Source organism: Physella acuta, unplaced genomic scaffold, assembly GCF_028476545.2.
Source record: "Physella acuta isolate Inbredline_101_S28 unplaced genomic scaffold, ASM2847654v3 ptg000648l, whole genome shotgun sequence".
Classification (NCBI taxonomy): Eukaryota; Metazoa; Mollusca; class Gastropoda; family Physidae; genus Physella; species Physella acuta.
Genome location: NW_026732167.1, coordinates 214,989 through 230,084, shown reverse-complemented (window position 1 = coordinate 230,084; position 15,096 = coordinate 214,989). Strand labels below are relative to the sequence as shown.

Sequence of the window (15,096 nt, the reverse complement as noted above, 5' to 3'; positions counted from 1 at the left end):
ATATATATATATATATATATATATATATATATATATAAAACATATATCGCATTTATATCACATATATATATATATATATATATATATATATATATATATATATATATATATATATATATATATATATATATATATATATATATATATATATATATATATATATATATTTCATATCTATATAACATTAATGATCAAAATGATTAAAATGAATTTTTGTTTTAAAACTTTAAGCTGACAAGAAAGTGTCAACATGTGGCTAGCCAACCAGGTTTATTTATCTGATGATCGCTTTTTTATTGCTTATGGTTTCCATTATTCATGTTCCATTTTTGTCTCTCACATTTTTAAACCTCTATTTATTTACAATAGATAAATACATTGATTTTAGACACATATCACAAAACTTTTAATAGGAATAGAAAAATAACCCATTAAACATATCACACAGCATAGATAACAAATTAAATGTTCAACTATTGTTCTACTGGTGTCAGTCACCTACCTATTTCTACAGTAGAAAAGAAACTGGATTTTCTTTTTTTCTTTTTTTAAATTATTTTTTATAAAACAAATTAATATTCCAATGTAAGTATTTTAAATTAAAAAAAAAATGAAAAGGGCCCTAAATGTGTAGGGCCCTTATGCCTTGCTTACGCTAGTTTTACGGTAGCTTTACGATAGCTACGCCAGTGTCCCCCGTTAATTACTATGAGTCCCACTACCCCCAGCCAGATAAAAAACACCTCCCTATACCCCTTTAATTACCCCACCTACACCACAAACCCATCCCCATGGTAAATGCACACCTCCTTCATCCCCCCCTCCCCCCACCACCACCCAAAAAAAAAACTCGTATCATGTTAAAAACATTAGAAAACATCCAGCTCGATCATGAAAATACGTGGTCTATTCATTTGTTCCTGTTCGCTTTCCGGATATTTCGCTAACCCGGATATTTCGTAAACGGATCATTTTCCCACACATAAAGCACTTATCTGATGTTTTTTTTTTAAATCGTTGCGTCGAAAAAATAATTTGTTTTAAATTAGGTGGTGGATGGTTAAGCTGTTAACAGCTTTAGAGTACATTGTATTTTCACAAATCAGATTTTTTTAAAATGCACATGGACAAATCTATTTAACTCAACTTTGATACAGCCGGGAAGAACGTTCTAGAGGTCTCAATTAAAAATGGATTTTGGATGAACATTATAACAAAACTGGTTTGCTATTATTTATTCTTTTATTTCGACACAAGGCCCTACTGTATATTTTTGGCTGATACAACTAGAAATTATATCGAAAATGAAGAGAACTTCCAAACATTTTTGAAAAATTACAAACATCTTTTAAGTCTAAATTTATTTAATCTATAATTCGCGAAAGAACGTCTAAGCCCCCCCCCCCCCCCCCCCCCCGCCCAACTCAAAAGAAATTTCTTCATCGATACTCTATAATAAAATTACCGCCTAATCTAAAAAGTGGTTTGCTTGCAGTTTCTTTCATGCAAATCTTCGGGTAGTGGCTAAGCGCGACATCAGTGTTTCTTTCAGACTTTTTCTTCTCCGGAGGGGGAAACTTTTTCTAATCTAAAAAGTGTTTAGCGTGCATAGTTTTTTTTTCATGCATCTCTTCCTTTAGTTTGTATGATCTACAAATGCGACCAGTGTTTCTTTCAGACTTTTTCTCCCCGGCGAGGGGTGGTGGTACTTGAATTTTTTTGGGAGCGGGGGTAGAATTTTCTGGAAGGGGGCGGACACTGGAAAAAGTATATAATTATATTTCGTTGAATGGGACGGTAGACATGTTTCGGGGTGTTTGTGTGGTGGGGAGGGGGCCTCCTCCCAAGTAGAGTTGCCTGAAAGAAACTCTAAATGCGCCTTTTGTCATGAATGAGATTAGGTGCATGGTTCAGGGATATGCCTATGACTATATTTTGTATAAACTAAAGTACCGATTCTGGATAAAAATCCGTTTTCAATGTCATTTTTCGTTTCCGGTTAAATTGAATTAAGTTGGTGATTTAGGTTTTGGTTTTAGTTTAGAGAAAATAGACAGCACTATCAACCTAGCGCCTAGAATAATTACAATATGAGAAATTGCAGCGTGTGTAAAAGTTTGGTAGTGTTAAACAAGAATTTAGTTGTAGGTGAAAAAACAAGTCATATTTTTGTTATATGATACGTTCGCTATCCCTAAGATAGACACTGGACGAGCGCAACTTATTCCTACCCAATCATGGCGGATAGGGTTTCTTAACACCAATCGAGGGAGTGTTCTGTCTTACTTGACCCCCCCCCCCCCCATTTGGGCGTGTTGTTGCACTTGACCTCCCATGGGCATGTTCTCTTACTTAAACTCACATGGTCGTGTCACGTTTTACTTGACTTCACATGGGCGTGGTATGTCTTACTTGTCCTCCCTTACACTTTAAGAAAAGCATTTATACTAGTTCAAACTATAAAAAATAATATTAGTGACAAGTTTTTTGTCTTAAATTTATTTTTAAAAATACACAAACGCCACACAAAGACAAACACAAATGCGATGTAATTAGAACCACCGCCGAACAACACTATTTCCCGGGCGTCCGCCCCCAAAGAGAGCCTTTTCCACATTCTCCCATTAAACCATGACTTTAAATTTAAAACCGAAAAAGGTATTTTAAAAGATCATAGAAAAAAAACTATAAAACTCTCTTATGACTAATCAGGAAAAAATGTTTAAATGATCTTCACATAAATCTATTTTAATTATGAGCCTTAACATATATAATAATCAATGCGGTAGGAATAAAACTTTTTTTTACTTAAACAGCAATGTTTAGCGTGAGTTAAATTTCTTATTAAATTACCTGTCCTGTTGTAATTATTAAACATTTTAATTAATTAGCTTTATTCGACTCTATTGTAATTAAAATAAATCCATTTTTTTCTGTGAATCTAAGCGAAAATATCATTTGCATTGTTCTGTTTAAAATGTTTCAGAAATATGCGTGTATTTAATATTTTCTTCATGTTCTTTTGTAGACGAATGCGAAAAAAACTTTGCTGGCTATCAAAAAATTTAAGTCGTTACATAAATAGAACCTACTGTAACATTTGGAATAAGACAAAGCGACGCAAGTGAAATGCAAGGTATAAGGTGTCTACTTTAAAGTTTCTAGGTTTTTTATTGATGACGAAAAGAAGGAAAGACTGACACATTACCAGCCGGCTTATATATATATATATATATATATATATATATATATATATATATATATATATATATATATATACTAGCTGCATACCAGTGCTGCGCCACAGTAAATCTTTTTCAAATGTACCAACTTGGGTACAAGACAAATCTAAACACAACACAAACACAACACAAACACAACACAAACTCAATACAAACACAACACAAACTCAACACAAACACAACACAAACACAACACAAACACAACACAAATACAACACAAACACAACACAAACACAACACAAACACAACACAACACAACACAAACAAAACAAAAACACAACACAAACACAACACAACACAAACACAACATAAACAAAACACAAACACAACACAAACACAAACACAAACACAAACACAAACACAAACACAACACAAACACAACACAAACACAATCACAATAGAAAACACAAACGCAACACACAATCACAAACACAAACACAAAAGAAATAAACCGGGAGTGATCTCCCCTTAACTTTCTCGAATATTCTAATATAAAACTACGAGGGATGGCAACTCAGGACATAGACAATATTTGTAATCCATTTTTAATTACTTAAACTTTTTATAATAGAATGGAATCTTGAAAAAAAAAAGAATTGCACACCAAGTGACGCCTAATAAAATGTGCATAGTGCGTAATATTATGAGTACTTTATAAATTTACATGCGTTTTTTGAGAAATCGGAAATAGCGTAAATTACTACTTCCGGTCAACGGAAATTACTCAAAATTTGACAGAAGGTAGAGAATTAGATTTTTGACTTACATGTGAAATTTCATTTATCTATCTGAAATAGTACTCAATGTATAGGCTTTTTAAAAATTCAAAGTAGAAAAAGTACCACTTCCGGTTATCGGAAATCGCTCAAAAGTTGATACGGATCTACGATTTTGATAAAATACTTATATATGAAATTTCATCAACCTAGATGTTACGGTTCTCAAGTTATCGTGTTTACACACAGACACACACACACACACACACAGACACACATAAACACACACAGACATACGGACAAGATTGCAAAATTATGTTTTTCCGTATTAGTGAGGTGTAAAACGTCGAGATTTGTAAAAATCTCGATTTTTTTTCTTTTGTTTTCACGATTACAATACTTTCTCTATACTTCGTATATACGAGAAAGTAAAAACAAACCCAAATAAAGACACAAATGAAAACACAAACAGAATGCAAACACAAATGCAAACGCAAAAAAATAGAAAGGAAAAAACAAACACAACACTCATAACATAAACACAACTGAAATGCAAACATAACGCTTAGTGCTCAGTCTAACCCGTGGCGCCAAATCGCACCCTTTCGAGCGCCGGCGAACGCGCCTAATTCAGTGAATGACTATAAAACCCCAGCTTGTTCGAAAACCGAAAGATAAAATAATAATTAGTAAACAGTAAGTTCAGTGTATAAAAGGCAGTATCTATCTATATATATATAATTCTCTTATGGGAGACATTCGAAAACAAGCTGCAAGCGCGCCTTACAGTCCCCTCTCTTTCTCTCTATCACTATCAATACCACCCTCACCCCACCCACACATTGTCTGATGAGAAGTGTTCACTCTAAATGTTTACAAATCGTAGAGATGGGTTTAGTTACGGCTATTATGGGCATATAATTTAGTTTGATACGATTTTAAACTTAGAGGAGTTAACTAAGAGGAGGCTACTTTCACGGAGGGGGGGGGTTAGGGTCGGGGTTAGGGGAAAGGGGGGGGGGTAGTGTTTTAAAGCAAATATTTTCAGTGGCAGCATTGGTACTGTCGAATTCACAAATTAGGAATTACTGAAAAGTAGAAAATAAAACAACTAAATAGCGGCGTATGATACGCCGCGGGTCGGCTCGTTTAAAATATTCGTGTTTTACCTACCATATTGCACTTTGTCAATTCATTCTTTTTTTTTTCAGTACTTAAAATGTAAAAAAAATATTTACAATAGAGTTTCATGACTAAAAGCATTGCGCACCTAATGAGCGTGATGACGCGTGTATAATAGTGCGAAATAGTTTATTAAAAATTATAATTAGTAAACAGTACGTTCAGTGAATAAAATAAATAAAAGCCTTTTATTAACCCATGCTAATTATAATATTCCATCAAAATTGTTCTCTTACACATCTGTTGAATTTGATTTCACATTTTGCTTAATAGAGTATTCCAACAATAATTCCCTCTTGGAGATTTTGCATTCACATATTTTTTATTAGCGTGAGTTGAATTTATTTGTAAATTACCTCCATTGGCAAAATTACAAAACATTTTAATTAATTAGTTTTTTCGACCCTATTGTTATTAATATGTATCCACTTTTTCTAGGAATCTAAACGAAAATCATATTTGACATTGATCCGTTTAATATGTTTTAGCAATTTGCGTATATTTATTATTTTCTTCACGCTATTCGAAAGAGTAAAAATTTTAGCAACTAAAAAAAAAAAAAAAACTTTAAACCATCTTAAAATCGATTTTAATTTATGAAATAATGTTTTTTCATAAGACTCTACTTCTAAATAAAACAAAATTTAAATTAACTTTAAAAAATCGATATTTAATTTTTAAAACTATAACATAACCCACAAAAACACAAAGATACGGAGTGACCTAGCTTTAGAGAATTAAACTGCTAACCCATAAGTCTCGAGTTCAAATCCGGGTTTAAGTCATTAGAACGTCCCCGAATCCGTCCGTCCCCCAACTATGATTGGTACCCAACTCACGTAAGGGTACGTATAGGCGGCTGGGTATAGTGCTGACCAAATTATCCGTTCATATACCGAGGTCACAGAAACAGGTTAACTCTACTTCATTCGCCCCATCGACCGTCAGGTTTGGAAGGGGAATTTTAATTACTTTACAAAACCACAATTAAAATGAGCATGAATATATTGTACCTCAAAAGTACTCCATCATAACACTTACTATCCACTCAATAATCTCTACCCTTATCCCAAAAATCAATTCTAATCGCAACATTTATCGCTAACGATGAAGCTAACCCTAACACTTACCCTATCTGTAATCCTAACTCTAACCCTAAACTTAAATTATTATCTTAACTGAAACAACAACCTAAGCCGCAAGTTAAACTTACACCTCGGGCTAAGATTGAGCCAAAGCCTTAAATCTGAAACCTGAACCGTAACTTTTAGTTTAATATAAACATAACCTGAACTTAAACCCTTACACTAACTCAAAACTTAACCACTTCCACCAACCTAACCCACCCTAAGACTATAATTTTCCCTGATTAAAATTCGCGCTTACAAAACCTATCATAGTGTTGAACTTTTAAGACTAGACACACTGCAAAGACGTTGATGTGATCTGGGATTTCGGTATCAGGAATAATTGTGAACAACATCTGCAGATGACGTTACGAGCGTAATTGTCTTCAAGTTCATGATTCACTATCCGCCATCTTTTCTTGTCAACGTGGCGCGTATCTCATAGGTGAGGGAAGCCATTTTGAATTCTCCACAGCCAGTGTGTGCATTAAGAAGTATACAGTAAAAAATGAACTTTAGAATCTGAGAAAATATAATTTATTATGTAAGTGAACTTGTTTCATTAATCTAAAGAAAAATTAAGCCGGTTTTGCTCAATATCAGAATGAAAAATATTTAACGCTAAGCAGACCCCATTATTTATAAGCTTGTTCGAATAGGTTTAGTATTTTAAAATATGTTAAGATGGGGATCGGCCTTACTATCTAGTCAATTGTGATTTCGGTATGTTGTAGGCCTACTGTTAGATTAAGTTCGGCGTGTTAGTGTTCGATTATTGAACAGGTTAATTTTTATGTTTGAACTAAAATTCTTTAAAGCTGGATTATAATGTGTCTGGAGAATTAAAAAATAATTAGACTAATGTATGTAAAACTCAAAGTTTGGATTAGCATTCAGATACTGTTTAGGTATTGGTTGGTTTTAATGGGTGCTAGAATTTAAAACGTATCTAATTTTGTTTTTTACAGCTTACGCATGATTGGTCATGAGCTTGCGAAAATATCTATTATCGCATTAATAAATAGTTCTGTTTAGTGTTTTGCGCAACTAATATTAATATTTCAGAACACTTTGACATGAAAATTGGTCTCATACCTAGCGTCGTCGTCTATTGACTTGTAATGTAGGATAAAAACGATTTCCTTTTCCTATTTAAGCACTTATTAAAACACTGAAAATTATTTGTTTATTTTATATAAAATATTTTAAAATAGGACCAGTGCACCATGTTTAAGCTGGTACTGACGTTTTTTTCTCTACTGGCGAGTTTCTGGTCGGTGCATGGCGGAGACTCTCTACAAATGACGAACCTGGACAACGGCACTTTTCAACATCAAACCAAACGAAGCTCATCGCAGGTCATTACTTTAATGTGCTTATACAGATTTCTTTAATCATCTTACATGTTTTTATTACGCCTTTTCCCCCGTGCATTGTGGTTAAAACAGCACATCAAGATTTCATACGTTTGAATAAAAACAGACATATAGAGGTCAGAATTATGACTAGTCGCCTTTTCCATATATAAGGTAAGTCAAGTGTTCATCAGGACGGTGGGTTCTCAATTCGCGACTTTTAGGTTAATGTCATGCTATCTAGAATCCACCAACTCCACGCCTTATCATTCTCTAATGGGCGAATATAGGCGTGGTGAAGAGAGACATCCCATCCACTCCGGGGGAAGAAATCTGAATACATTTTAGGCGTACCAATAGCAGGGTTTAACCCTAGGTGAATTTTTTTTAATAATTACCACCTATCATACCTCCTGAACAAACTACCATGTCAGGTTTAAATTTAAGTATTTGATTATAACATAAATATATCTTTAAAACACAAAAGTTTCATATCACAGAAATTGTCAATTATAATTAAAAATATTTTAAATCAATTTCCAATTAATTTTACCTACAATGTAAAGCAGGGGTCTCCAAACTTTTCAATCCGAGGGCCGCATTAACTATCAAATTTCCGTTCGGGGGCCAGTTTCTTCCAGGCATGTCTTTGGTTTTTCTGGCCAAAGTTCCTCAGCTATCACCAACAAACGATTTTTTCTTGGACAAAATGATCTCCGCGGGCCGGATGAGAGGACTTCGCGGGCCGCATCCGGCCCGCGGGCCGTAGTTTGGAGACCCCTGATGTAAAGGTATGTAACGTGCAGAGGCGTAGCTAGAGGGGGAAGGCCATCCCGAGCGCCGCCCCTAGTGGGTTGCCAAATGGGGTTGGAAAAAAAATTAAAAGCTGATTTTATGCTGCAGTTTTAAATTATAAATAGTTGAGAAATGTAACGGCTACAAGCCTTTACATATTAATTTTACTGTTTTCTACCTTGATTGTCTAACTGTAAAACATAACCGTTAAGAAAAAGAGACCTAGCTGGGGAGGGGCGCATTTTAGCGACTAAAATCAGAAGAATTTACTTTAGATTGGTGAGTTGATAAACATTAGCACATAGAGAAGAATAGTATTTTAAAGCGTATTGTACTATTGTTTAACCGTAAAAAAAGGTAATGACTTTTAACAAGATGCTGCAGGGATTTACATTGGATTGGTGAGTAGATATTCTTTATCAAAGAAAAGAAACTAATAGTACTAAAGCGCATAGTATAATTGTTTATCATTTTAAAAATAGTTAGTTATGTTAAATTCAGCTCTACCGAATTTGTCCAATATGGTGTGGGGGTGGGGCGCTTTTTCGCGACAAAAATCTCAAGTACTTGTACTGGATTGGTGATAAAATACCTCTTTTTTACCACGTTTTCTTTAACTTGCTTTTGCGTCTTTCCAATCAAATCTTGCGATCGAAATTTCGGGCACTTCCCAGTTAGCTAGCGCGCTGAAATTTTCAGGGAAGCTTTGTTTCCGATGACAATAGAATATTCAATTGTTATTATTACTAAATTGATCCATGGAAACATTTTATTGATCATTTTAGACCGCTATATAATTGTACAAAAAAACGTGGGGGGAAGGGACATAACCCAGTAATTGTAATTTGATGAAAACAAGGTTCGGTACTCTCCCTCTTTTTGCTTACTGAGTAGTGTTCACGTGGTGTTTGTGTACAAACAACCGGAACAACTGGTGGCCAGTATGGGGGAGACGATATGGTCGAGTGGTGGGGCACACGATTGCTACTTAACAGGTACGGTTCGTAGTTGGTAAATGGGTCAAGACATGAAGGCAATGCATCATGAAATTCAATTTGACTTAATTGGTCGCCTAATTATTTTTTTTATAAATTAATTAAAAATTTGACCTATATAATATTTGATTGATGTTATTATGAAAGCCCTTGCAGTTCTAATAACCTTGCGAGTAATAAGTTTACGAATATTCCATCAATATTTGTGTGACATGAAATTACTCCATCGTATAAATTTAGGCCCTAAGCATTTAACTTAACAGCCAATCATCTATTAATTAATCATTCTATTTCTCAAATTTTTTTTGAAAACTTAAGCGAAGCTAGGCAGTATGCCTAGTATTTGTATAAATAAATAAATCAAATGTCCACAGTATAGCGCCTCTTACACTGATGAGATTAGACATCCAATGTTTGATGGTAAAGAAATTCACATCGAGGCAACTGTTAAAACAACGGACAGCAGGTTATAACGGCTATTTTAAAAAGGAATGCACATATTATTTAGCAAAAATAAAAATTTGAATTCTAAATGACATTGTCATGCCTTAGTAGGCTAGTTTACAAAACAGTTTACGTTAATTGCCTTAAGTAACAAGCTATTAATTAATCGGTATCTAGGCATACCATTGAACTTTTTAAGATTTTTCAAACGTGTATAATCCTCTTAATTGCCTAAACGTCTAAAAAAAAGTTAATCAAATCTCTGTCTAGATTGACTATTGAACTGTGTGAAAAACAAAACTGTCTTGTGGACATCGAATTTCAAGCCGATATTCGTTTTAACATTAGGACACTCGTCATGAATTATAAGAGAAACTTACAATTTGGACAAGCAACTACAAGAGAGGGAATACCATTGACATCTGAAGGTCCAATTCAAATAAAAATAGTAATAAACCCCCAAGAATTCAAGGTGATGTCAAAGTGTGCACTTTGTGATTTGGATTTATAAATTTAACTTTAGTTATTTTTTTTTTCGAGCCTAAACTTAAGATTATACTACGTAAATGATTTTTTTTAAAATTATAATTCACTAGATCTATCTCAACAACACATCGTATACTTTTACAACAGTGGTTAGATTGACAAAGTTATGGTATATAAGGATTCGTGGGACGCCTCAAATTAATTGGATCTTGTATTCAGTAAGAGATTAACTTAGTTAATTTAAGTATTAAAACATAATAACAACAAACGTGAATATATGCATTTCAAAATATTACTCAATCATACACACTCACACACACATATGTATATATATATATATATATATATATATATATATATATATATATATATATATATATATATATATATAATTTCACGGACAAAAGATACCAGAACAAAATATATTAGGACAAATGATACCATGTACAATAGATCTCAGACAAAATATCTCAGAGAAAATATTTCACAGTAAAATTTTAATAGTGTATTGGATGATTTTAGTTTATCTGAACATTGCGATCGGATGAAAGGTGTATTAATGCATTATGGACAGACAGACATATACACACACATACATTGCTTTATATATGTATATGTATATATATATATATATATATATATATATATATATATATATATATATACATATATATGTATATATATATAAGTATATATATATGTATATATATATATATATAGGCCTATATATATATATATATATATATATATATACACATGTGTATATATATATATATATATATATATATATATATATATATATATATATATATATATATATATATATATATATATATATATATATATATATATATATATATATAAATTCTGTTTCAGTACAAGCGACCAGTAAGTAAATAACTATATAATATAAAGGAAAAGTTAATTAACGCAGCAACACTTGCTGTCCATTTAAATTTTTTACAATGTACTACATAATTTTATATATTTTATTTTTATTTTATATATATATATATATATATATATATATATATATATATATATATATATATATATATATATATATTCTTGTCACTTCAATACGCTCATGCATTCCACACACATGACATAGCAACAGACACACACATACACACACACACGAATAATCATTTAAGAAAACATACACGATCACTAAGTGTATCAGAGATATACAAACATAATTCTAAATTGTCTTTTGATATTGGTTGTAGCCAAAGATGGTTCGCTTTAACCAACAACTTGACGACAAAAGGATCATAATAACTGGCACTCCTACTGAATCGTGAGTTCTAACACATCACAGTTTCAAAGTTAAATCGTTATTTGTTTATGCAAGGCCTAATATATGACAGGAGGTGGGTGGGAAGGGGTATATAATCATTAAATACCTCTTTGGACTATTATAGAGTCGTGCGTCAGTGCAAGCTTTTCAACTCCAATCCTCAATCTAACAAAATAATGATAATCAACTTATACATTTTATTAAATGAAAAAATAATCATCGAACCATTTGAAAACTTAATACGGATAAATACACATACAAAACAGCGCAACAAAATATCCATTCAAGTTCACAACGAAACCTAAAAGAAAAATGATAATTAAAAGTCAAAAAGAAAAAACATTAAAAGAAAATACATAAATAATAGCCGTTATCAGCTAAACGTTGCTCCAGGCATTTTGTAATACCATGCTCAAATGTTAACGCTAATTCACATACATGTGTTCATTTACAAAATATTTTAAGGACAATACAAGTAAATTACATAATATTATGCTCAAAACAGCAATAACACACGATTCTAAAATTTCATATTTTCATATTCTCATCACCTTCTATTCCTCGATGTCACCTCTTGTTATACAAGTACTCCTACTATCAGAGTCAAACCATTAAACAGAAAACCGCTTATTCATACTTTCCCTCTCCTTATGAGCAACAACACCATACGATAAAATTAAAATATTTTTAAAAATCAGAATAGCATCATGTATGACTATATTGCTTTCTACACAATAAAAGCAAACAAATGCAAAATTGAACATTAACATAAACAAAAACAATGAACATAAACTGGGTTTGATCACCGCTAAACTTTCTCGAATAATATTATATAACACTACGGGGGATGGCAACTCGGAATATAGACACAATTTTAATCAATTTTTATTTACTAAAACTTTTGAAAATAGAATAGAATCTTGTAGAAAAATAGTATTTGGCAAAAAGTGAGCGCCAAATAATCTGTGTATAATAGTGCGGAATATTATTGGTACTTTATAAATTCACATGCGTTTTTTTTTTTTTTTTGAGAAATCGGAAATAGCGTAAATTACTACTTCCGGTCAACGGAAATTACTCAAAATTTGGAAGAAGGCAGATAATTAGATCTTTTACTTACATGTGAAATTTCATTTATCTATTTGAAATAGTACTCAAGTTAAAGGCTTTTGAAAAATTAAAAGTAGAAAAAGTGCCACTTCCAGTTTTTTGAGAAATCGGAAATAGCGTAAATTACTTCTTCCGGTCTTATTTTTTTTCAAATTTCGTACATCTTCCTGTAATAGTAGTCAAGTTATAGGCTTTTCAAACACCAAAAGTAGAAAAAGTTCCACTTCTGGATACCTGAAATAGCTGAAAAGTTGATACAGAACTAAAAATTTGATATAATACACACACACACACACACACACACACACACACACACACGGACAGAATTGCGAAGCCCGTTTCCTTTTTTACTCGATTACGCATAGAACGCTGAAACTTTGATAAATCTGCATATATTTTTTTTTGCCCGATTAAAATAAGTCCCTTATACTCCGTTAGGATGTAGTATTGAGGTTTCGTGTGTTTCTTTGCACGATTACAATACTTCCTCTATACGAACAAGTTAAAATCATAGAGTGTGTAATAGAACATTATACAAATACAACATACTCTATGTGTACTAGAAAAATAGTATCCCTTTCAATGACGTAGATCTAGAACAATTTAGTCTCGATTTGTGTTGGTCACAGATTCATTGTGAGTCGATAGGGAAAACTCGCAGCGACGCTTTAGATTTTTTTTTTTGGTGGGCATAAGTGAAAATTAAAAAATTATTCTCTCCCGGAGCATTTAATCATATACTAGAACACCTGTTATCCTTGGAAAACTTTGTGTTTCGACGATCATCCATAAATGACGTCCCGCTAGGCGACTTGTATGATATGAAAATATATAAATAAAGTATTTGCAAACAGACTCTGCATGCAGACCACTTATAAGATTAGACAAATAAACTCAGTGAGAATGTAAGTGTCTTTATTACCAAGTATCGATAGAGTCATTATTATTGTGTATTTTTACACATGAAATTTTTAATTTTATATTTTTACTTCAGAATCAATTACGTCATTTTATTGTGTGTACTTTTCCGGGATAGTCGCGGTATAAGGTTTTAAATTTTGAGAAAATAAAGTATTATTCTAAACTTTCATAATTAAAGGGATGTTACTATAAATGAATATATAAATAAATTAAGTATCGTCTTTAAATAAATACGTGGAAATTTGTGGAAATAGAACATTATTCTCTACTTTTTACAGTTCTAAATTCAACGTTAGTACAATGTAGATTCATATTTTTCAGAGGCCTTTAAACTGAAATGTACTCTCTTCCAACTCCATAATGTAATTAAAAAAGCATTTATATATACAAATTAGAAAAAAACAACAACCTGAAAGCGTATTAAGTGGTCGTTGATATATAAGGAAGGTAAACGAATTAAATGTGAATGTATTATAACAATTTTGTATTTTATGATGAGAGGTTGCATGTGACGTCACGAATAAGTCCTCTGGTAAACAACCGCCATTTTAGGTCTACGCAAAAATCAAAATGGTGATCTGCAGTGTGATATGTTGTTGTACTCGAAATGGAAATTCGAAAGAATTTCTTTACGTCGACTGCAAAAATTATATTATACCAATCAGCAAGAGAGCGTAGACGCAATTAATTTTCTGCGATTATTTATCTAGTTGGTGTGATGTAAACGACTTTACCAGAATGCGAATTTATAATTTAGTTTCGTTTCAACACGATGTTTCAATCAGGTAAGGACAGAAAATCATAAACATCATTTTAATTATTAAATTAACATAGATCTAGCTAGAGCTAGATTCTAGATCTAACAAAACTTTAAATTATCTAGGCCTACTCTAGCCTTGAGGTATGGCCTATATTTTTAAAAATTAGTATTAGTTTCTACAAATTTAAATAAGTAAAGAAGAAAAAGTAGGCAAATATTTTTTTTTAAATTTGTATCTGATAGCCTACATAGTATAAAATTATTTATAAATATGCACTACTACTTGATTTAGTAATTAAGCTACTAATAGTGCCTTTGATAAATCTGCATATATTTTTTTTTGCCCGATTAAAATAAGTCCCTTATACTCCGTTAGGATGTAGTATTGAGGTTTCGTGTGTTTCTTTGCACGATTAAAATACTTCCTCTATACGAACAAGTTAAAATCATAGAGTGTGTAATAGAACATTATACAAATACAACATACTCTATGTGTACTAGAAAAATAGTATCCCTTTCAATGACGTAGATCTAGAACAATTTAGTCTCGATTTGTGTTGGTCACAGATTCATTGTGAGTCGATAGGGAAAACTCGCAGCGACGCTTTAGATTTTTTTTTTTGGTGGGCATAAGTGAAAATTAAAAAATTATTCTCTCCCGGA

The 15,096-nt window shown here is 32.2% G+C and overlaps 2 protein-coding genes across 2 annotated transcripts in view; both read left to right on the top strand.

Moving 5' to 3' along the window:
• The window catches only part of LOC131948556 (uncharacterized), a 35,617-nt gene that overhangs the window by 10,080 nt on the left and 10,441 nt on the right, over positions 1 to 15,096 (top strand). Inside the window, exons 2-7 of the mRNA XM_059310145.1 lie at positions 7,482 to 7,625; positions 9,787 to 9,878; positions 10,127 to 10,328; positions 10,453 to 10,560; positions 11,219 to 11,230; positions 11,572 to 11,642. Of these exons, the coding sequence (XP_059166128.1) occupies positions 7,482 to 7,625; positions 9,787 to 9,878; positions 10,127 to 10,328; positions 10,453 to 10,560; positions 11,219 to 11,230; positions 11,572 to 11,642 (629 nt within the window). The remainder of the gene's footprint in view (positions 1 to 7,481; positions 7,626 to 9,786; positions 9,879 to 10,126; positions 10,329 to 10,452; positions 10,561 to 11,218; positions 11,231 to 11,571; positions 11,643 to 15,096) is intronic.
• Positions 6,608 to 15,096, top strand: part of LOC131948554 (32 kDa beta-galactoside-binding lectin-like) — a 71,836-nt gene continuing 63,347 nt past the window's right edge. Inside the window, exon 1 of the mRNA XM_059310143.1 lies at positions 6,608 to 6,811. The gene's annotated coding sequence lies outside the window, so the exon portion shown is untranslated. The remainder of the gene's footprint in view (positions 6,812 to 15,096) is intronic.